The sequence below is a fragment of the Hippopotamus amphibius genome, chromosome 5 (assembly GCF_030028045.1).
Source record: "Hippopotamus amphibius kiboko isolate mHipAmp2 chromosome 5, mHipAmp2.hap2, whole genome shotgun sequence".
NCBI lineage: Eukaryota > Metazoa > Chordata > Mammalia > Artiodactyla > Hippopotamidae > Hippopotamus > Hippopotamus amphibius.
In genome coordinates this window covers 139,005,285-139,030,116 of record NC_080190.1, presented here as the reverse complement: position 1 = coordinate 139,030,116, position 24,832 = coordinate 139,005,285, and the positions used below count along the sequence as shown (strand labels likewise).

Genomic DNA, 24,832 nt, shown 5'->3' with positions numbered 1-24,832 from the left:
GTAATACAGTTCTTGTTTTTCAAGAAAGATAGTGGAAATATGGATATAAATACAGATATAAAGATATAGACATAAGTACTGATATAGGTACAGCCATATAGCAGATCCTAGATTTTTAGATTCATGAACATATGTACTTCAATAGAAGTATCATAATATCAAAGAAAGGTAGAGAAGGCCTTTATTTTCATTTGCAATCTCACAGGTGCATTAATTAGAAATCAAGCTGGGGAACTATAAATAGTACAGAATTCCATCTGTTTAAAACTCTAGACTGTGACTGGGAAATTTACAGTTTTCAAATGAAATACCTATTAATTCTTTTGCTTTAGGGGATAATTCAAATTAATCATTTGCATTTACCCACCCAATTGAAAAGTCCAAGGATTAAACTTTTTCTCTTTTTAATTTCCCCGGAGTGAGTTTTGCCTGGATTTTGAAATCAGAGCTACAAGTATGATGACAAATTACAGCAAGAAATTTTGTATCTAGCTTATCAGAAAAATAAATAGCAGTCAAGGTTAATACACCCTGCTTGTCCCAAGAGCTTTCTTCCTTATGAGTTTCCTGACCCTCAACATCGGGACATGTAAACTAAAAACTACTCACTAGAAACTCTTTACATCACTAGTTTCCTAGAGTTCCTCTTATTCTAGGGTATAGGTGAACAATACAACACTATTTATTCTGCATATTTGCTTTGTTTTGATTCTTAGTATTTATGACATCAACACTTGAAAAGAATAATTATAAGAGCATCCCTTAAGCCCTCTCTTTCCTACTTTCAATTCCAACTATGACATAAAGGTAAAAGGATTGCCCAGGGCCTCCATTCCATCCTTCCCTCCCTCTCTCCTTGCTCCTAATCTTCCTCCTCTCTTCTAAGAAGGAGATTCACAGAGGGGTATTCTACCATGTTCCTTAAAACTTCTGGAATAAAATAAGAAATTCAAATTGTTTAAATGTCCTCCCATATGTACCTTAAAAAATTCCATGTTGTACATCATTTGAAAACGCTTTCTTAATGTTTAATATGCTTAATTAAAGATATATGGAGCATGAGTTTGGAATCTGACCTGGATTTGTATCCAGCTCCTCTACTTTTTCACAGTGTGACTCTGGCAAGTTACTTGTGCTCGCTGGCAGTTTTCTCATCCACACAACAACTGTGTCTACTGACTGTGCTGCTCTCACAATTAGCACTAACTGAAATCGTCACGACCTGAAAAGCTATCGAGATTTTAGAGATATTTACCACTGTGCTGCATGTCCCTAAACTCAGGGCAGTCTAGGAGTTAATGTGTTTCCTTCTCTCTTCTCATGACCATCTCTACCTCTGTTCACAGATGCCTACTTCTTCCTACTCTCTATCTCTGCTGAACTACAACTCAGACATTTTAATGGCATGGTGGATCTTGGATCTACATCTGACTGCAGCACCTCTGAGAGTGCTAGCAGTTCTGAATTAGCCACTAACCTCTTTTTCCCCTTCCCTTCCTCGTCCCAGGACCTAATCTGAACTCATACCCTTTTATGTCCAGTTAACATCTACAAGCAGTTGCCAGCTTATTCTATTTTTCATATTCTCTCCCCACCTTACCCAATTTTTAAATAATTGTACTATGTCTACATTGTCAGAACGTATCACATTGCCATTACTGTCTCTCCCATCATTTAGAATTGGTTCCAAGGTAAATTACACGTAATGCTCACCATCAGTCCTTTTATCAATGTCTTTACAATCATATTGGTGTTTAAAGCTTGTTATTAGATTCCTCAAGAAGAAATACTCCCTGGATTTTTGCTTGTTTGTTTGTTTGTTGGTGGTTTTGTTTCTTTGTTTTATTTTGTTTTGCTTTTGCCTGTTGGCTTTATACTTGAAAGTCAGCTTGGCTGGATATAAAATCCTTGGCTCACATTTTCTTTACTTGATTACTTTAAATATCATTGTCCTCTGACAAGGTGTTGCTATTGAAAAATTTGATGATAAAAGTTTCCTTTTAAATGACTCCTTATCTACTATAAAATAGATGGCTAATAGGGACCTACTGTGTAGCACAGGGAACTCTGCTCAATGCTCTGTGGTGGCCTATATGGGAGGAGAGTCTGGAAAAGAGTGGATATATGTGTGTGTGTGGCTGATTCACTTTGCTGTGCATTTGGAACTAACACAACATTGTGAATCAATTATACTTCAATAAAGATTAGTTTAAAAAAATTAATGACTCATTGTCTATTTTATTTTTCTGAGATGCTCAAAGAGTATTTTTAAAGTCCAATAGCCTTTGATATTGGTCATTCTGGGTCAACTTTCCCAAGTGCATGGTAGCCCATTTAAAAACGTATACTTTTTATTTTAAGTTTTCCTGATTTATCATTTTTAGCATGTCTTCTGTTCCATCAGTTTAGTTTTCTTCCTCAAAGATACATATTAAATGTCTCTTGGATCTTCTTTACTTCTCTTCTATATCTATTATTTTCTTATAATTGTTTCTTCATTTCTTCTGATTTTTAAAATTTTGCTCTTTTCCAAATATTTGCTCTTGTTTTTCTCTTAAGGAATTATCTTTTTTTTTATTTCTTCACTCCTGTGTTGCTTGTGGTATAGTCTTTACATCTGAAATATTTTAATCTTTTACCTCTAAATTCTTTCCTGAATTCTACCATATCTCTTTTCAAATCACTCTGTTCTCCAAACATTTCATGTCTGAGTTTTTCAAACTGTGATTGCTTTTTATAATTTCCATGATTTTGTTAATTTCAAAATTTTAAAATTTTGTTAATTTTAAGCCCATTTTTGGAACATCAAGCTATAGGTTTCATCTGTTTTGTGGGCATGTCTTTCTGGCATGCACATATTGCCCATGGGAAGTCAGTCTGATCTGAATTATTTTTGTCATGAGACATTGTATGGGATTCAACTCTTTCTCTTCTCTGCTTGTCATTTCTAAGTGAAATGAGAGAACTAGGATAATTCTTCTAGCTTCATGGCTCTCATGCTCCTGCTTCACAAAGTGATATGAGAAAACAGTCCTGTATTTCCTGAGATCTGCCTACTCTGTATTCTTTCCCCTCTTTCTTTTTATTTGGAACTTCTCTTTCCTTTGAACCTTTGTTTTCATTTTTGTTTCTGTCCAACTCAATTTGGATTCTACTCCCAGCAGCCTTTTCTCAGAGCAGGATTTTATCCTAGCAGGGAACTTCCATTTATAACTTTCCAGGGTTTATAGAGCCCAAAACACTTCAATGTTCTGTCCCCCAGCACCCACCAGTAAACTGAAGTCTGTACAATCCAACCGCTCCCACCCCAGCTTCACATACTGTCCACTGATGGCCCATTTCACTCCCTGGTACCATGGGTCACATTGGTAGGTTCCCTGTTCTTTGGTCATCAAGTGGTCACTATTTTCCTCACGATGCTGACGTCACACAGGTCATGAAATTGTTGATGCTTTGTCCCATTCACATTTGGGATTTGTAAGGGCCTCTTGTTACATAACCACGGGATTTTAATTTTTGTTATTCTAATTGCTCTCTTATGAGGGGTTTCAGGAAGATTCAAAAACTACATCTCCTCCTGAAGCATGTTTGCTAATGAACTGATTTTATAGGTGCCATTTCCATTCCAAAAGACTCTAGATGAGACCCCATTTAACCCATAAGATAATAGCGATTACATTGATACACTCTGGACAGGATGTAAATACCCATACCCACTAAAAATGATTAATCTATTATCTCAGTTATCTAAGTTTATCAGACTCATAGCACAGGGCAATGTCGATCAGTCATTAAATTAGTGGTAGAATGACTGAAAAAAAAATACAGTTGATTGACAACTCCCTAGATATCTAATAAGAACTGAGAATGAAAGATTACCATTCCCACTTTGATTGGTAAGGGATTATTTTGACACCACTAGACAAGAGATGGTGACAAGGGGGAAATGTCATTGAAAGTAATATCTAATAAAAATGCCTTTATGACAAACTGTCATCTTTACTCACTTTGTCGCAGAAGACCTTGATCTGGCAATAAGCTCTGTGAATGGGTTTATTGCTACGATTATTGTAACTGTATGTGTCAATCTGAATCATCAGAGGAAGTCCTTTCACTCCTTTTTGGGAGGAGAAATCTGTACTCAGGCAATTCACAGTGATGAAAATCTGAGGGAGGAAGAAAGAAAGGAAAATGTTCACAAGTCACCATAAAAAAAATTCTATTAAAAAAAAGCATAAACCTTAGACTTAATGTCAAAATATTAAATAAACCTATAAGGACAACTGAAGCATACTTGGATATTCTCACATAAAAACTTATTGTATACATATACATGATTTATTATATAATTTATAGTTATACATTTATAAAAATTTTGCTTTTATATTTAATCTTAAAACAGACAATTGAAATGACTTCTCTTTAACTATATTAGCAAAGTCTTACTTATTTTTCAAACATGCATACATTAGCTGGGTAAAACACTGTCTCCTCAATGTATTCAAGCTGTCACTTCCAATAATTATATCAATTTCTCTAATTTCTGACCTGTGGGATAAAAAAAACAAACTGTACAACACCTTCCTTTGCATCTTATTGCACTGAAACAGTTATTTGTTTACACATCTGTCTTTTCTATTTGTATGAGAGTATGAGATTTGAGACAGTTTTTTATTATTTTTGTATTACTGGTACCTGAGGTAGTGCCTGGCAGAGAATAAGCATTCAATAAACATCTGGTGAATGAGGTCAAAAAGCCCACTAGATTGGGAGTCAAAAGCCCCAGGTTTTAGTCCCAACTCTAACATTAACCAGACTTCAGGTAAGTCACTTCTTGTCTTCGGTTTTCGATTTTCCCTTGAAATCATTTTTAGATCCCTCCCTAAAGGATAGAATATGAATACTAAGATACTTTCATGTTTGTGAAAAAGTAAAAGTGTTGTCATCAAGAGAGACAACAAAAAAGACATGAATCCAAAAACATGGAAACTCAAGCAAATATTTAAAGATTGTAGCACTGCCCAACAGAACTAAAAATAATAATCCTACTATAAAATGTTGCGAGGAATAGAAGGAGGAGTACAAATGACTAAATTTATCCTTCTTTTTATCATATATTAACACATATATGCGGAATATAGAAAAATGGTACAAATCAACCGGTTTGCAAGGCAGAAATAGAGACACAGATGTAGAGAACAAACATATGGACACCAAGTGGGGAAAGCGGGGGTTGGGGGGGTGCGGATTGGGGGGGAATGAATTGGGAGACTGGGATTGCCATATATACACTACTAACAAGAAAAAAAATATCAAATTGTACACTTTAAATATATATAAAAAAACAAATGTTAAAAAAAATTACCCTCCTTTTATATAGTGTATAGATGTCAGTATATACCATTTAAGGTGGATTTATCACAGACTAGGAATATGAGGACAGCACCTAGATTTATGTGGTAACTACCTGAATAGTAAGAGGCAGTCTCCGGGAAAAAAACAGGCATACTATATTATATCCTCTATACTATTTTCATTTAATACCATATGTATTATTTTTATTTAATAGAAAACTTTAAACTGACTGTTTTAAAATTGTACAGTTATGTATGCTAAAAACCATTTCAGTGCATGTATTATCTGACTCTTGTTTGATTTGGTCCCCTTGAAATTTTATTCACCTTCAAACCCTTGACCTGAAGCCTTTCATATCACAGCAACACTCCTGAGAAGAATCCTGCAGAAAGCAAAGAGCCACCGCCATGAGCTGCATTTTTAAGGCCATTTGAATTTTTGACCTAATTCATTTTAAGTCCTATGCCTGTAGGCCTTTGGTAATTCATACAACCAGATCTCTCATTTCTAGTGCTATATCTATATAAAGATCATTTTAATCATTTAATTTTTGAGCCCCTTGCTTGGCGATGAGAAACACATTAACAAGGCTCCACATCAATAGCAGTTAAGGCCAGATGACAGGTCTCAGTGACCTGTTAATTACAACAACCGTGGACATCACACCACAGGATCTCACTTCTCCGGCCACATCTGAAAACAAGTGCCTAAAGATGACCTAACATCAAATATGGTCATTGCATTCATGCATTCCTTCTATTCATTCACTCATTTCTTCTTTCTATAAACATCAACACAAGTCCACAGTAGGTCAAACACAATATCAGAAACTGGGGATACAGAAGAAAGTAGATGCCCGCCTCATGGAGCTGACAGTCCAACGCGAAGGAAGACAGATGAGTACTCCAGCAATGACCAACACGGGGTGGTCAGGGCTCCCCTGAGAGAGAAGAGTACAGAGGCCATGAGAACCCAGAACAGAGCACTGAACTTGGAGGACACAGGTGAAATACAAAACCCACACAGACACTGGGCGAAGACCAGGGATTCCATGAATACTTGTTTACTGTTTAGGAATGGGAACGACAAAGAGTAACTACAGATGCAAATGTCAAATGATTTAGGAGAGCTGAGTGGTGAAGACCACTCAGAAAGAATATGCCATGCCTGTTTCTCCTTCCTGGGTAGAAGTAGACAGAAAATGCTGTCTACTGCTCCTGGAGAAGTCCTAACTGCAGAGAAAATTCATTCATGCCATAAATTTTTTTAAGAATCTACCACAACCCTGAGACTGTGCTAGGTACCAGCACAGATGCATCAATTATGGTCCCTGTAATCACAGAAGTTGGGGGCTAGATGGGAAGAAAGAGAACACGATGGTGCTCTAAAGACAAGAATAACTTCATCAAACACCCATCTCTAGGTCAAAAAAATAAAAGCATACTTTTCTAGGAACACTTGACTTCTTTTATTGTTATTGTTATTATTAACAATGGGGTTATCTTGGCCAGAACATATGAATAAACACAGCTTTGTATCAGCAAATCAAATGATCACTTTAGGACCAAATGACGTGGCTGTTCCTATTTGGGGCTGTGTGTTTCATGTAGAAATCTTCCTGTTGGTGGCTGTAATCCACAGCATCCTCAACCAGACTGGTTTTTTCCTCTCCCTCCTAAAGACTGCCTCGTTCTGCAGAGGCTAGAAGAGAAAGAAAAGTGCTCTGTATTCCCTAAACTAATCGGATTCACGGTTGGCTCGCTGATTTATCCATACGTCACTCACGGTGGACACATACTCAGACAGGCATGAAGCAGTATTAATTGTGGCCTTGTCAGCTCCAAGTCTCAACTAAGAAAGCTTAGCTGATGGAACATGTATATTTATAAAGGCCACCAGAGTAGGACAGATCTACTGAAATAACAGATGCTTACTGGCAATATCCTACAATATACAGACTAAATCCTCCTTGGAGGAGCTGAAACAATCAGCCATCCAGTAGACAAGGTCTTAAAGGCAAAACGAGCTACAACACACTGGACTGTACCAGGAGACACTTAGACTTAGGTCCTCTTAATGGAGAAAGGTCCTTAGAAGAAGATCCAGTGGGCTTTATTTGATAAATGGCATTCTGATCCTATAAAAAGTAAACAACACGAGACTGTGCCTTCTCTGCTACACTGTGTTGCCAGCTCCCAGAGTTATCCTAACAAGCAGGGATTTTATAATAGGGTTGGCACTGCTTTCTTCTTGCCTGGCTGTCTGACCCGATAGCAAAGCACAGTCTATGTGCCTGATGGTATCAATCACAGTCTTGCTGTGTTGCACTTAAAACCCGAATGGTTGAACTTTAACTGCAGTTGTGGGGGTTGGGAAGGCATGGAAGGACATTAACTGAAACCTCAGCTTGGGACTCAAAAGCATTCGTTTCATCTTGCAAATCCAACCATGTCCAAGCTCTATACATAGTAGGCAAATGTGACAACAAATTTCTTGCAAGTATATCTAGAAGGCACTGTTTGTAAATGCGTATTACAAAAACTTAGGGAAAAGATATGCTTTCCCTCACCAATGTTCAAATGTCAAGCGCAGAAAGTTCTTTTAACTTTAGTAGAAGCCCTAATTATGTAAAGAAATGCCGTGAACAATTGGTCTGTCAACCAAGAGTTATGAATGTTGTTTTCCTATAATTCTTACAGCACAAGGTTTAATTTTTAGAAAAATTTTGAGTCAGGTGTGTCCAGAGAGATAATAGGTACAATTTTAATTTTGTCGTTGGTTCAAAGATTGATTCAGATATAAAGAGCATTTGTAAGGCTACCAAAACCTTTCCAGAAATAGAGGCAGTCTCATGGCAACGGATAATGTTTAATAAAATCATTTTTTGACACATGAATTGCAATTCCCATTTTGTAGTTCCTACACAAGAAAAATGACTTTGCCCAGGTTACAATACCTCTCAGTTGTGCATTACGTGTGTAGTGAGATTTATTAAAATACAGATTAATGGGCTTTAGAATTACTACATTAACTTGATTATTAACTCCCAAGATTTTTCTGAGAGCTTGCCATTAAAATCAATAGGCCAATCTTGATTTACAAAGCAATTCGGAGATTTAAAAAATCATAAGGTCCGTGATTTGATAGAAAGTGTTTATTTTCCTCTTTAAACAATTTTATTTTGTATTTTTAAGAAGATCTTCTGATTAGAGACTAAGAAAGATACTTATTTCCTAAGGTTGAGACTCTAAAGAGCTCTTTTACAAGAAATTGCACACATATTAGCCTCAAAATTACAGGGACACAGCATATATCAAGAAATCGGCATTTTCACTGTAAAATGCAAACAATATATAAATATGTGAAGTGTGCTCTTGCCAGTATCCCTACTCTATTTTCTTCTTGGTTCTTAGAATTTTAAAGCTCTTATAGATGGTTTTCTTACATTTCGGCATTTTTTCCCATTTATATGATTGCATTTGGTGCAAATGCAAAGCCAAACTGAGACAAAAAGATAAACTAAAAGTAAATAATATTAACATGTGAAATCTCAGTCTTGGGCAATTATTCATTTCCTCCATGTGTTAATTCATCAAATATTTATCAACTATCTTCTTTGTGTGCCTGGTATTATGCTACAAGGTGGGACACAAGAATGCTGAGAGTCCATGCCCTCAGAGTTTGCTGTTTTATTGACAATCTAAGAAACTCCCAGATTTCCTGACACCTCCATTTATGCAGCACCTTTAGGGAATGATTTAAAACCTAATCATATATTTCTTTATTTTCTCTGACAGATACTGTGGGTAGGCACAGATACACTTTTGGCTTACTCACATATTCTACCACATCTTCTGTACTGTTTTAGTACTCAATATTCTCCGTTTCCAGAATATACCAAGCTTGTGCCCAGTTGCCAGCCTTTGCTATGTGCTGTGCCCTCTACCTCCAAGGCTGTCCCCAGCATCATCACATGGCCCACTCCATCTTCTCATTCAGATCTCAGTCCGACGTCAACGCTTCAGCAATCCCCGCCTCAGCCACCGAAAGTGGTCTCCCTCCTCCTTCTCCCACCTCTGCACGCCCTACCATGCTGCTCTTTTCTGGCTCCTTCACAGTACTGAACGTTATTTGGATTTATCTTGTTTCTCTGTGTAGTGCTTAATTATCTGTCTGCTCCAAGAGACTCTAAACCCACAAGAGGAGGGCCCTCATCTGCCTCAAGCTCACCTATTCCCAGTGCCAGGCCCGTAGGAGATACTCAACAAATATTTGTCTAATGAATTAAGAGAAAATTACTTTTCTAAATACACATGTCCCTCTTTATCCATGTTCTTGCTTTCATAAGCAAAATGTCCTAAGAGCCAAGATTGCTCTGAGTAGCTGAAGTTGTCAATATAATACAACAGAGTTGGCTGCTCTGGCCAGATTTATCCTCAAAAAATGTTATCTATCTGTATATCAACAAACATAAGTCAAGCCCCAACTATATAATTAGTATGAATGTAAGTACATATGCATGTATGTATTGAATACAGGTATATATGCTACTGTAGATGCTATATAAGATGCTACATGAGAGATACAAATCTATGGTAGGGCCCTGCCCTCAAGGAAAAGAGGAAATACAAGATCTCTCAATACACTGGTAGAGTGTATATAAGTTGAATATCTCTGAATATACTGTAAGAACTTGAAAAAAAGGAGAGCTCAACAAGGAAAGATTTCCTATAGGAGTCTTGAGCTAGAAGAAAGAGAGATGGAGGAGAAGAAAATGCACGCTGGCTCTCAAAAGAGGGAAGAGACCAGCCTAATGGGCGGTTCAGAGGGAGCTTGAAAAAAGGCAGTTGGGGAGGGAAGAGGCCAACCAAGATGTGTGTATCACGGTGATCAAGTCACGAACATTTGATGAGCTCATGGGTGTATCGTTGAGGCCAAGGGCAGATAGAACTGTGGCCCCAGTATCCAACATCCAAGTTACCAGGAAGACAGAGAAAAGACCACCAGGATCAGAGGCAGAGGGTCTGTGCTCCTTCCAGAGGCCAGACTCCTGGAGGGAAGGACAGAAAGCTAGATTGCTGAGAGATCCAGGACATGAAGATGGAGAGGCAGCACCTCAGCTGGGGAGTCTGGCAGAAGTAGGAGCATGGCAGGAGGATGGGCAGGAGCACAGGCGGCAGGCAGCAGGGCCACGCAGACGTGTTCTTCCAGGCTGGACGAGGTGTGCACACAGCAAGAGAGGATGAACGTAAGGCTGCGGAAGGAGGCTCTGGGGGAACTCAGAGCCCAGAAGCAGGGATTAAATGGGATCAACTCACAGGGGAAGTTTTGTAAGAGGAAAGAGCTGTCTATGAAGCTGGAGAACGAAATGAGAGGAAAGCACAGTAAGATTAAAAAAAAAAGGCACAGGAGTCTCAAAATTATGTCCCTGGTGCAGATCCTGACACTATGGCCTTGGACTAATTATTGAACCTTTCTGGGCCTCGTTTGCCTCATCTTTTAAATAGGTATAACCATCCCTAGCTTGCTGCTGTGACACTTTAAAAACGAGACCACGTTTTTAAACTGTAAAGTGCCAAGAAAATCTACGGCAGCTTCCTGTGACCACTACGGTCTCCATCTTCTCAGATACCTGGTCACCGAGCCAGTCCTACTCTGTGACTTGAAGCTCCTCCTCGCCCCCACGGCACAGTCCACAAAGTCCCATACATATATTACCTCCCCAGTTTTCCCACAAGGCTCACTTCCTCAGCGACTCCCTGGTCTCCAGTTCAAGCTCTCCTTCCTTCCAGACCACTCTAAGAGCTTCCTGTCCAGACTCTCTCTCAAGGCATTTTGTGATGTTCTCGCCAAATGATTCCAAGGTAGATTAGTTATATTCACATAACTTGAAGAGAGAGATATTTTATGAAGGGGAATTGATTTTTTTTAAGCTCTTTATTGGAACATAATTGCTTTACAATGTTGTGCCAGTTTTTGCTGTACAACAAAGTAAATCAGCTGTATTTATACATATATCTCCATATCCCCTGCATCCCACGACTCCCTGCCTCTGTGCGACTCTTTTAGAGGGCAGAGTCAAGGCTTTGACGGGGAGAGAGCAAGGGCAAACTCTCTCGGGCAGAACCATCATTGCTCTGCAGATGGCCAGTCTCTGCCACTCAGCTCTGTCACCTGAACAGGTCTTGTGAAACAGCACCTCAGGACAAGGGAGAATTTGGACATTGTGTCACAATGGGTTGGCCTGTTTCACAAATAATGAGCTCCCAGTCGGAGGAAGAATTTAAGTAGAGATTCAAAGAGCCACTCGCTCGAATTTCTGGTCCTGTTATTATTTTAAACCTTTTCTGTTCGTGTTTAATACTGAAAACTTGTTTTGAGTTTGTAATATCTGAATCTAGCACAAAGTTCAAAAGGGCAAACATGGAAACCACACCCCTCCCCCGCCAGCACGGTTCCCCAACCAACAGTTCCCTGAGTATCCTTCACACTTTCTTGTGTATCCTTCTAGAAGCATGCTATATAAATTCATATCCTTTTCTTTTCTATATAAATGGTAGCACAGTAAACACACAGTTCCGCAGCCTGCTTTCTCCACATGACAAGACATTTTGAAGACAGCTCTTTCTTTTCCTTTTTTAAAAGAACCGTGATTATGGAGTAACAATTTCTTTAGCACGAGGCTGTTTCTAGTCTTTTCATCTTGTAAGCCATGCTGCAATGCACGCTTTCAACGTGAGCACATATAAATTATCGGCCGTACATAAAAGCTGTCTCACCGGCGATTTTTAATCTGACTTTGGACTTCACTGTTCTACTGAGATTGCTTTCTTCCAGGTCAGCCTTCTCAGCAGCATCCTTACAAGCAGGCGTATGCACCCAGGAGGCCCTGTTAAAACATGTCAAGGCTCTGCCCCGCCTAGAGTTTCCAATTCAGGAGGTCTTAGGTGGGAGGTCCTAGTGTCTGTGTTTCTAACAATTTCCCAAGTGGCTGCTGCTGCTGTTTGTGGAGGCTCAGGCTGTGAGAAACCACTGCCTAGAGCACCCACTTCACTGGCCACTTTCTCCTTCTGTCCTCCTCTCCCCCATCCTTCTGTCCTCTCCTTACTGAACACCCCTTGCTTCTCTGGTTGCTCTTCCTCTACGTCCCCTAAATGAGTGGGTCTAACGTTCCCACCGTGACCCTGCAATTCTCTCTGCAGCATCTCACCCCTTCTCCTGACATCTCTCGTCCCCTCTTCACAGCCCACTCTAATTTCTCTCCCGAGCTCCACCACTCCTGGCTCTTCTTCCGCTGCCAGTCTCTGCACCTTTGAGCACCCCATCGTTCCACCCTCTCCAACCCCCACTCATCTAAATGCCACCCGACCCTTAAGACACAGCTCTTGTGCCACACCCTCCCTTGGGTCTTTCCTGATCTACGTGCCAAAGTCTTTAGAAGAGAGGTGTGGATGTGTGTGTGTTAGAGAGAAAGAGACAGAGAGAGAGAGACAGAGAGGGAAGGGAAAACAAATCTGGCAAAAGACTAACAATGAGTCAATCTAGGTGAAGGGCATGTGGTAATAATTGTATTATTCTTTCAACTTTTCATTTGTGATTTTTAAAAATAAGAAATTGGGAAAAAATTTTAAATAGAAAACTTAATAGAAATGTTTTATAAAAACAAAAACAAATTTGAAAATGAACTTATTTACAAAACAGAAATAGACTCACAGACATAAAAACAAACTTATGGTTACCAAAGGGGACGGCAGGGGGCCGACAAATTAGGCGTTTGAGATTAACATATACACACTACTATATATAAAATAAATAAACAAGGACCTACTGTATGAAACAGGCAATTACATTGTACATCTTCTAACAACCTATAATGGAAAAGAATCTGAAAACACACACACATATATATATAACTGAATCACTTTGCTGTACACCTGAAACTAACACAACATTGTAAGTCAACTATACTTCAATTTTAAAAAAATGGTTTAAAAAAATAGTTACCAAAAAGCTCCTGGCTACTAATCTAGTAGGTGGATGCTTATCTGTGCTCAAGAAAATAAATTTTATTTTGTGATAAAAAATAAAAATAAATAAAAAACAGGGCTATCTCCCTCTCCAGAACTCTCCCGGCCCTTTAATTCTGTTTTCGTTAGTCTTTGTCACCTTTTTCCTCGTGTTACAGTCATTTACAGATATGTCTGAGTTCTCAGCCCAGCCAAAATGTCCTCCGAGAACAGCAGACACTCTGCTTGGCTTGTGTGTCTGTAAATTCCCACCTCCTGGCCCAGCACATAGTGCACAGCAGGCAAGCTGCTTCAAGGGGATGACTGCCCCTTTGCCAGAGATAATATAGAAGATTCTATGACTACTTCCTCCCAAGACAGAAAGGCACTAGGGAAAGAGCACATGCTTCAGACAGACCTTCCCAGGGTGGGAATCCCAGCTCCACTGTGCATTCACTGTGTGAGCTCTTTGGACTTCAGACTCTTCCTTATTTAAATGAAAAATGAGATCCACTTAAAGTATGAATATTGCATTAGGTATATAAAGCACCTGGCAGAGTGCCTGGTATACGGTAATCACAGAATAAATACTAGCCATGGTGCACACAGTCACACACACACACACCAGTCTATGAAATCCAAGTCTGCAATCTCACTCTCTGCATACACACTACAGTTCATGCGTGTGAGTTACAGAGCCCTCAGCAGGATTAAGGCCAGAAACCATGGATACTCCACATTCTAACAAAAGATCAAGCTGTTGATAGCTTCGGTGAGATGCTTTCCAAAGATTATTCCTTCTATACGTGAATGAACTCCAGCTTTATAGATTTTCCTGCCATCCATTACCTATAAAACTGGAACAAAGGCATGGCTTTGTTTAAGTTCAATACCAAAGACTCCAGCAAATGTTTACCTTTCCCTTTTTAAAGCTTCCTTCACCCACACACGCCCTAGCAAACACATAAAAATGCCATTTGCCCTGCTTTGCAGTGTGTATCTCAACATTTCAAGATCCCTCCCAGGAGTCTCCCCAACCCTTTCTTTACTTTGGAGCACACGGAAGATGCCCTGTATATTCTCTACTCTTCCACGTGATGACCTGTTGGAAGTTGGGCTCTATTTAGTCAAGACATTAGGATGTAAATTTTTACTCTTCAGTAATACCCATCAACTCCATTTCATCCTGGCCTGTCTTGTAAGCAGAAAGAGGACTCCCCAGACTGCTGAAGGGACGTGGGGGTCAGGGAAACAAGCTAGGTCATGACCCCATGGGGCACTCAGGGGTGTGGCTTCCTCTGGCCAGTCCTTTGGGTTCTTTTTCATCTTGAAAATCAATATTTACACATCTCCCCTTCTCCCTGGTGCCCAGCACTGGAGTTTGGCAGAAAGAGAAGACAGTCCATTTAGAAGCACCCCTTGGAAGGCGTGATTCGTCAAGACTATCAAAACTGTAACTCTCTAAAGCACTCTGCTTGAGGCACAGTGGAGCCCCACAGAAACTGATTAACTCTTTTATACCAAAAAGAAGTGTTGAGAGAGAGAGAAAAGGAAGGAGGCTGAGATAAATTTGGGACAATTTTAATGGTTCTGCTATGATTTGGTACTAACTGTCAAGCCGGTATTTCTTTCCTTTTTTTTTTTAAAGCCAGTCTTTCAATGAGCGTAACCTTACTTTCCACAAAGAGAGACTGAATAATTCGCAGGGTACAAGAAGGTTAGAACACTTACATTTTTTCCACTTTACTGCCTTTACATAAGTTGAGATCAAAGCACTGCCATTTGCACCATCCTGTCTTTGAAGCTCCTAACATTGAGATCTGAGGACTGAGGGGCTGTTTCCTACCCATCAACAGCGGATGGAGTGAAGAGCTAGGCTTGGCTTGCTGACCACTGGTTGTACCTTTAAAAGACAGCACTGGGAAGAGAAAGGGCTGAACCCCGCAGGGAGGAAAGGAAGAAACCTGGACTCCACATGACAAAAGTAAGTCACCCAACATGAGAGCTTTATTTATGTCTCACAATATGAAGCAACTCATGACACGGGCCCCATCAAACACCCTTATGTCCAGGCAGGGCAGCTGCAGGGCAGTGCTGGGGCATTCAATCAACTTCATTTTCTTCCTGAAGGATAGAACTGCAAATCTGGAAGAGAACTTTTTACTCCCAACTTTCACTTTTATTTTCCTGTTCAACACATCCATGTTTCCATCCTTCAGACTGGGTCTCGTTCTCATAGGACATCTCCTTGGTATTAGTGCGAAATCAGTCACAAAGGCAATAAATAAGCCAAAAATATTAAGGGAAATAGGGCCCAGAGGGAATATCAACATGCATCCTCTCATCTTACATTTGCCCTCAATTTTAAAAATTACATGGGGGACTTCCCTGGTGGTCTAGTGTTTTAAGACTCCACGCTCCCAATGCAGGGGGCCCGGGGCTCGATCCCTGGTCAGGGGATTAGATCCCACATGCTGCAACCAAAGATTCCTCATGTGGCAATGAAGATCCCACATACTGCAACTAAGACCCTAAATAAATTAATTAATTAATATTTTTTAAAATTACATGGAAACTGAATCACTGTGCTGTATACTAGAAACTAACACAACATTGTAAATCAACTACACTTTAACTAAAAAAAAATTACATGAAAATCTCTTTTGTAAATGCAATTCATTTATAGCATCCAAAGAGACCCAAAGTGAGAGGAATCTATCTATAAAATACATATTGCTTATGTGTAAATATTTGCTTCCAATTTACCAGCTTGGTAAATGTGGGTTTTCGTTTACTTTATTTCTTAACTTGCAAACATAAAGCAGAGAGCCACTGTGTGCCTTCTGCAACCTTCATTTTCTCAAACAATAATCGTCATTCTTGCTTTGGATTTTTTCATGCTGTGCTTCCTACATGGTATTGCAGAAAAAGAGTAATGAACAGTCTTCACCGTTCATAACAGGAAAAAGCCAAAGCATAAAAGGACAGCATAGAGAAATAATGTAAATGAGTGTGAAAATGAAATTCGGGATATTAAGGAAAGGAGCCAGAGAGGAGTGGGGGAAATGGAGAATAAATGTGTAAGGTATGGAGAAGAAAACACTGCTGTGTCTCAGAGTTGCAATATTAGAAAGCATGCACTGATCTTCAATTAACACAGAGGTACGTAGTAATTAGGCAAATGAGATCACTAATGTTAGGCTAATACACGCACATATACACAGACCCAGCTGAACAGAGCAAGGAATCCAAATAGTCCTCACTCCCACACGCATTCTGGTCAATAATATGTATGATATCAACAGGTAATGCAACCAAAGACATGAATAGAAAGAGATCTGTGCGCCAGAAGTGTTGGGCCACTGAGCCCACCTTTGTTGGTGGGGATGGGAGACACAGGGGTGGCAAAAGCCGGGTGACCTGATTGAACTGCTTTGCTCAAGGAAATGAGGCTGATCACTTGATTTCTTTCTTTCTAGGTTGTACCCTATAAATTTCTTTGAGAAGAAAAATCATAGCATTCTTTGTTCTAAAAAAAAAATTACAGCTATCCCTCTGTTGGGATGGTTTAAGAACACGGACTCTGGACTCAGAGGAACAGGGTTCAAAGTCCACCTTTTCCACTTGCCTAATCTTGAAGAGTCTGCTATGAAGAAAGTTGATATTTAGTGGAATCAGAATGTGAGATGCACAGGAAGATGGTCCATGATGTCTCTCAGTCTCTCTATTTCCCACCCCACCCCAACCAGTTTTCAGCCCTGCCCATCCCCAATCTCACCACAAAAATCTGTCGAGAGGGATGCAAACACGCCTTATCTGTGTCCTTGACTCTCTCTAAAACTGCAACAACTTCTGGTCTGAAAGTTCCTCCCAAACACCAAAATGCGGGAACAATGTTCCCCACCTGATCTTGCAAAGCAGAGGGCCTGACAGCTCCTGAAGCCCCGCCTGCAGCTCTAGAGAGAGGGTGGGAGGCGGCCAGGGTGGCATCCCTCCAGAGGGCAGTCACTCTACTTCTGAAAGCAGAGGTGCTGAGCTAGACAGCAGCGAAGAGTAGCCCAGGCAGACAGAATTCCACATTACTGAATTACACTATGTTTTCTTTTCAATCCTAGAGATGGGGGGATGGGCTAGGAGTGGATTCACTTGTTTGCTTGATTATTTAGCAGTGCTGGTAGTGCGAGAAGAGGAACATTTCACTGACTCAAGATCGTTCCAAAAGGCTCGGCTGCAAAGGAATTAAAACAGTGTTCCAGTGAAAAGACACAAAAAAGAAACTTGTTCCTCAGAGCACTCAGTAGCATCTGAACGCTCAAGTAATTCTGTGGTCACATGAGAGAGGGCTTTGTAGCACATCGAGGTTGGTTTAATCTTGAAATCACTCTGAACAGAGAAAAGGGCTCTGGACAAAAATAAGGGGCCTGGTTTCAAGAATCTCCTTAGAAATCGGGGAGAAAGGGGAGCCTGTAATTAGGGTTTGTGTGCTCCCGCTCTGAGGGTGATGTCATCGCCAGTGCTCGGTGCCAGGAATCTGAGCTCACTGCTCTTCAATAATTCAATAGGGGCTTGCCTGGGAATTTCTCGACGTGGGGATTAGCGGCCAACAAATCTACTTTGTAGGTATCCATGTTTGGCTGAGGGGAGAAAGACAAATTGAAATGACCTTGTAAATAGGAGTCATGTGAAAGAATGTAACCCTGTGGTCCTCCGCCTAGAATCATACGGATGGGACCTTAATACTTTGTCAACCCCTCCCTGTTCCCTTTCCCACCATTTTCCAACTGAGAAACTGAAGTTCAGAAGGGGGAAGACACAGAGCTGGTTGTCCCGTGCCTGGAGGATACCTGGTTGCCTGAGCCCCGTTTCAGCGCTTTATTTTCTCTGTGCCCCACCCCCATCAGCTTCCAAGCTGTGACAGCATGGATGCTCAGAACCTCACGCACCTGGATGCCACCTGAGTCATTCCCAGGGACCCAGGGACACTGGTTCTCATTACATGAGCTTCCAGACTGCACAGACCCTAAGGGGAAACAAGTGTCCTGCCAGAGACTCTTTCTGCTGCGGGTGTCATTGTGCAGAGACACTGTAGCACAACCAGCAAAACCGGTTCTGGGAGGAAAAACTGCCATAGTTCTGCCAGAACCAGGCTGCGCTTGAGACTGGCAATCTGGAGTCAATCCCACAACCTCATTTTAGCTAACAGTGTTAACACCTTCCCCAGTCAAACTTTTCCTTGTAGTTAAATTAAACTAAATGATTAGAGTTTCACGTTCTTTCCTTTCTTCTGTTCCTGCTAAATGAGAGGTAAGAATAGAATATAGGTCAGCAGCAAAAAAAAAAAAAAAAAAAAAAAAAAAAAAGAGTAGTTTTCTGGAAAAATCTGTAAATTTTGTCATCAGGACTTGATGATGCATATGTAGGAAGACTACCACATATGGGGCTGTTTTATTTTTTTAATAAATGCACCCAAATCAAATATCCAAATAAAAGCTATCTTGGGGAGACACACAGTTTTCTCTACGGATGCTGCCATGGCTCAAAGTATATTCGTAGTGTCTCTTCGGATATTACCTACCTCAAAGCTGGTATTGAACAAAAAATATATATATTATTTTTTTACCCCTGAAGTGGTATTATCCAACTTATTGGTATATATTTACATTTGGACCCAAGTGATTTCTGATTTTTTAAAAAAGATCTTCAAAGATCAAGATTTACTGCCATCGTGGGTGTTCCAAAGGAAGGCACAGCGGCTCTCTGGAACAGCACCAGCACACGTCAGCCTCTGGGTGGCCGCTGCCAAAGGAACCAGGGCAGGCTGGTGGGGTTGTGACCGCCCCGTTCCCCTCAGCCACACCGTGTCAGCCTCCCTTGTGTCACTACTTGCCCCAACACTGAAAGCCAATAAAGATGTAAACTGCATATTCAGTTGTCTGAGGGGGTGTGATTGGGGCGTGAAACCTCAAATGTCCATGAGGACCAGGCAAGGAAAGTTCCAGGATGGAGGAGGGCTAGAGAAAGCATTAAAGAGAACAGCTGGTACCTCCTAAGAGCCACTCATGGCCTTGCAAACACTCAGGCTCATGCTGCCAGAATCTCTAATTATCCAACAGAATCTGGAAACTTAGATTAAAAAAAAAAACTCCTGGTTATTAAATGTGAGCAAAATATTTTAAAATTTGGAATATAAGTACATAAATGCATGATACACACATACCTATAGATTCTGTGGACCACGTGAAGGCTGCGGGTCACAAATGTGTGTCCTTTGACCACACGAACCAAAACAACATTGAATGGGACCCTAATCCTGAAGCCTACAAGAGATTTCTGTGTGGATGTTACCAACAGGAACTCGAAGGCAAATGCAACTGCCCCCGAGAAAAAGTCCACAATATGAAAATCACAAACAATTCCACCATGAAAGGGAAACCTTTTATGCCTTGCTTTGTTGAAAACCTCTTCCCAAATCATGTAATTCTGTTTTTTTTTTTTTTGTTTTTTTTTTTTGCGTCCTGCTTATTATAAAAGCAATGCTATTTTAAAGAAAAACCTTATGCCCTACAGGTTGAAAAAAAAAAAATTCTTCTCAGCCTACCTAATGAAATGGATTTAACTTTTATAGTTTTTCTTTAAAAGCTCTTCTAGTAGGTTGGGAAAATTATTTGGAACTGTTTTTCTTGCTTATCAATTAACCTAGACAGCATACAATTACAGCTACCAAATAATAGTTACTGACAATATGTATTAAAGAAACAAGTTTTGCTACCACAAGCAAGCACTGCCGTTTGTCAAAGCACAAGTGAGCTTAGATGTGTCAGCCTGGCACAGTGCACGTGCACACATTTTTCAACAAGAAAAGTGAGCCCTGCCTATGAGTAACTACCTTACTGGTTGACCACAGAGCCGCCATCGTTCAAGGTGTCCCTTCCTGTTTAGGCGTTTTCTTTAAAGGTCCTTATTGACTGGTAACAGTGAACACATTCACCTTCTAGCACTTGTTATCAGATGGTATGATAAGGAAACTTAGGCTTGCGATTTCAGCTCACTTTTACAGCTTGCTTTACCTTGACAAGGCACTTGCAAGGATAGGATGCCATTATCTTCGCAATGGCTGGTTCTGCGAGGGCCTGCCTCTCCCTCCTCACACTGCTGTCCAACGGTCCTCCGACCTCCCTCGGAGACTGATTTCCACACATCACACCCCCAGCCCTCGCTTGGCATGGCAGAGACAATCAGAAACGTTTGTTTTGTTTTGCTTTGCGTGAGGGGACTGAGGCCCAGAGAGGATAGATGACTTGCCAAGGATTCCAACCCCGGGCCCTAGGGCCATTGCACAGACTGCCTTTTCCTTACCCAGCCCAGTAATCTAGCCTCTGGGAGAAAAGCAGGGGACAGGAGGAGAAGGCCTGGGGCTCAGGTGAGGAACTATAACCTGAGGGAGAGTGAAGCCTGGAGAAGCTTTTCCTGCAGTTCTGTGTGGGACCTGAGCGCCCATCACATCCCCTTCGTCCCTGGGATGCACTGAGCCGCTGGAACACTCTCCCGGCTGCTCTGGAGCTCTGTTTCTGCTTGCCCATTTAGGTCACCTTTCTTGGGCCTAAAGCCAATTTCATTTACTTTGTTTTATACCTGAGTGAAATGAGACACTGAGCAATTCATCTTCTCTAAGTCATGCCCACAAACTCGCATCCAGTTTCCTTTCTCACCAGGCGTTCCCCTGCTCGCAGACAATGAAACATTGAGAGCAGTTGTTTACATTGACCTTTTCATTAATTCGAAGACAAAGTCTTCTAACGCCCTCCTAGATGGTACATAACTGAGGCAGAAAACAAGCTTAGGGTTCATCTGGAACCTTCTCTCTTGATGCAAAATAAGGATCGAGAATCAGAAGCTACAGAACACAGGAAGAAGAGGGGGCATAGCAGCAAAGTTCAGATTTCATAAACTCAGAGACTTGTGGCTGGAAAGCAAATCTGAGCAAGTCTTACATTTTACCCAAATCCATGCAGTGGTAGACGTCTACCCTCAGGATGCACCTGGCCAGAGATTTTACCAGTGCCCTTCTTAACTGTGCTGGCACCAGACAGAAATAAAAAAAGCTAAAGCTTAAGGTCAACAGGAAAGAAATGGCTCAAGGTCACAGCGGTGGCTCTTCCTCAGGGAGTGAAGTTCAGAGGCCTTCAGCCCTGCTTCCTGCACCCTCCTCTGACCAGGTGAAGCCTGGAAGGGGCCGCGGGTCAGGAGGCTTGCCTAGCCACTCACCTGTGCGGACAGTAGCTCTGAACACCTGCCTGCCTCTGAAGAAGGTGGTAGTTGGCGAGGTATTTGGGGAAAATGCAGTGCAGGTAGAAAAGACTTTCTGGCCCAGTCAGTCCTGTCAGCCGCAGGTGCTAAAATGGAGCTTGGGGGCCTGAAGGAATTGGGAGAGACGAGGGGCCTGGCCCATTCAGCGGGAGACTACAGAGGAACAGGTACACCCCCTTTCTCCCTTGCCCCCCAAAAGACAATTTAACTGCCCCTCATTGAATGTGTGTGACTTCGAGAGAAAGATAATAGGTTCGTTTCCCTTTTTTGTGGCTCAAGTTAACAGATCTTTTGTAAAAGACTCCTCGGCAGAGAAAGGACATGATATTTAAAAAGTACCACCAATGAATCAATGCTACTTTGTCACTCACTTTTGCTTCTTCATTCACGTCCCAGGTGAAGGAAACAGCATTGTACGCAATCTCTTCAATGTTGCCAATCGTATTAAAGCTCTCCTTGTAATCAGCTGTGACATGAAAAAAGAAACAGGTATTAAAAGAGGCAGCGTCACTGGGCGACATGTATTGAACTATCATTTTCCAACGGGGAAGTTGCAACTGTGCCTATTCTTCTGGCTGTGTCCATGGCAACAGTTAAGGATTTGTGTTGGCTGATAGTCTCTTACTAATATTTACTCTATGAGAATGTGAGCATGTTCCTCTTTTAAAAGAGTAAATCTAGGTGAAGCAATGTTCCTAACTGATTTGTTCGTTTCATTTTTAACTCGGTTTATAAATTTCTTCTTCTTGAGTCCCTTGTCATCTACCCAGTCCCTCTCCTACTCACTTTTCTGCCACTTAATTTTGCCAGCAGTGCCAGAGTATCCCATAAGGATCGTTTCATAGGCCAGAATATTTCGTTTATCTGCCAGGCAGTATCTTCAGGGCTTCAGTGATGAAATCCAAGACAGGGCAGAAAAACTTATTTTTCACTTCTTTTTGGATTTAGGTACCGAGAATTGAGTCGATCGTACTCAGCCCTCTCTTATTTCTTTATTTATGTAATATTTACTTATTCCTTTTCATCCCCTCTAACCCCCCCCCACCCCACCACACACACACACAAACACAGTAGCTATCAACATGCTTGCCGTGTGTTCTTATGAAATAAGTTGGGTTCATTTGCCGTGTGCATAGCTTTCATTTTCACAAATTGTGCTATGACTAGGGTTGCCAGATTGAGCAAATATTCGGAACATACTCTAAAAAATATTTGTTGTTTATCAGAAATTCAAATTTAATTGGGCACCTGGTATTTTATCTGGCAACCCTCACTACGGACCTTTTCAGACGTATCCACATTGCTTGGTTGCGTGCCTAACCCTGGCTGTGGCTGCACAGAATTCCACGGTGACCATCACCCTCTCCCCAGAGCTGGGCCCTTCAGTGGTCTCCGGCTTTCTGGTACCACAGACAACACTGTGATAAAAAGCCTTATTCCTCTGTCTCCACTGTCACTGCCTTAGTTGGTCTTCAGGTCTAGACACGATATTCCTGGTCTTAATCCTCACTGCTTCCTGAGGTTTTTAGCTTATGCTTACCACCTGGATTTTCCCCCTGCTCTTGGCCTCCTTGGATGTGCCATCCTACCTTCGCTCCATCCCTTGTGTACTAAGTAAACACTGGCCATGTCCTTGGCTGGCATTGTGGTAAGGCCCATCTGCTTTTCTTTGAGGTCTGGTTCTCTCACAACTTGATCACCTAATCACACATGTTCTTTCTTTCCAAACGCCCATAATTATTTTTCTAAAATTAATACTCTGATCATGTGCTTTTAATAATTGTTTTAAGGCTAAAACTTACACCTTGACCTCTCGTATCCTTCACAATTAGGCCCTGCATACTTCTCTGAGTTCTTCAACTCCAGACCCACAACAGGGGTCAGAGGAAGGTTCGATGCTGATGATATTGGAGGTCTTTTAGTTTATAAAATCTTTTGGAATACGTTTTCTCTGAGTTAGGAGTGTGTTATTACGACTGACTTCCAGGATGTATAAAGTGTTCATTGTCTACAAAATCTGACATGTTTCTGGCCAAACGGTCATTTCCTCACCCTGTGTTCTGTCACTCTGGGGCTGGTGGCTTCTTGAGGCTTCAGCAAGTTTTCTATGTTAATGCTGTAAAAATTTGAAGTCTACTTTCCTAAAATTCACATATCTGATCATTTTTAGATCATTTCCTCCTCATTTATCACAAAATCTAAATTCATGTGATCCTTTACCAAGATTTTAATTACTTTCTCTTATTAATACAACTCATTTTGTTCGTGTGAATTAAGCTGGGAAAAACAGGACTCCTATTTGCTTTTTCTATCCACAATACAAATAAAAAAGAAAGTCCATGATGAAAAGTTTAGGGGAATTCCCTGCTGGTCCGGTGGTAAGGACTTGACACTTTCCCTACTGGGACCTGGGTTGGATCCCTGGTTGAGGAACCAAGATCTTGCAAGCCACGTTGCATGGCCAAAAAAAATAGTAATAAATAAAATAATAATAATAATTTCATAATAATCCCTAATAAAACAAAGTCAGTTTGATTTTGTGTTTTTAAAATAAACTCCTTATTACTTGGACCTGAATTGATGGTTAACTGCAGAAAAACCTACTGATAACGTGCTCTCCAGAGTGGCCCTCAGACCCACTTCCCATAATGGGTCATGTCAGTCTAGATCCTGACCAGAATTCTATTTCCCCTCTTTCTCACCAAAATTTCTACTTGGGAGCCAACCCAATGGGTACAAAGTGGTATCTTAATGACATTATAGTTGCATTTCTTCTATCACCTACGAGTTCAAGCATCTCTTCACATCCAGGAGAGCCAACCAAGTGTCTCCTTATATAAACTGCCTATTTACGCCCTTTGTCTATATTTTATTGGTTTCCCCAAGGAAACTTTAAAGCAAAACTATAGACCTTTACATTTTAAATAAAGCACACACACTTTAACATAGAAGCTTGTGTGTTCACCACAGGAAAGTCACAAACCATGAAAAAGAAAAATATTTAAAAGCAGCCACAATCTACTCAGTCACGAACAACCACTGCAAACACATCTGTGTAGACTTCATTTATCCTATCTCAGTCTCTCTCCCTTTCTCTAAAATATGTAAATGTTTTTACACAATACTGTAACAATTGTTTTAATTTGTTTCTTTTCCCTTTAATA

At 40.8% G+C, this 24,832-nt stretch overlaps 1 protein-coding gene across 6 annotated transcripts in view; it reads right to left on the bottom strand.

Moving 5' to 3' along the window:
• Positions 1–24,832, bottom strand: part of GRHL2 (grainyhead like transcription factor 2) — a 175,059-nt gene that overhangs the window by 44,273 nt on the left and 105,954 nt on the right. For all 6 annotated transcript variants that reach the window (XM_057736476.1, XM_057736481.1, XM_057736477.1 and 3 more), the window contains 2 exons: positions 22,040–22,134; positions 4,008–4,166 (listed from right to left, as the gene is read on the bottom strand). In XM_057736476.1, coding sequence (XP_057592459.1) covers positions 4,008–4,166; positions 22,040–22,134 — 254 coding nt within the window. The remainder of the gene's footprint in view (positions 1–4,007; positions 4,167–22,039; positions 22,135–24,832) is intronic.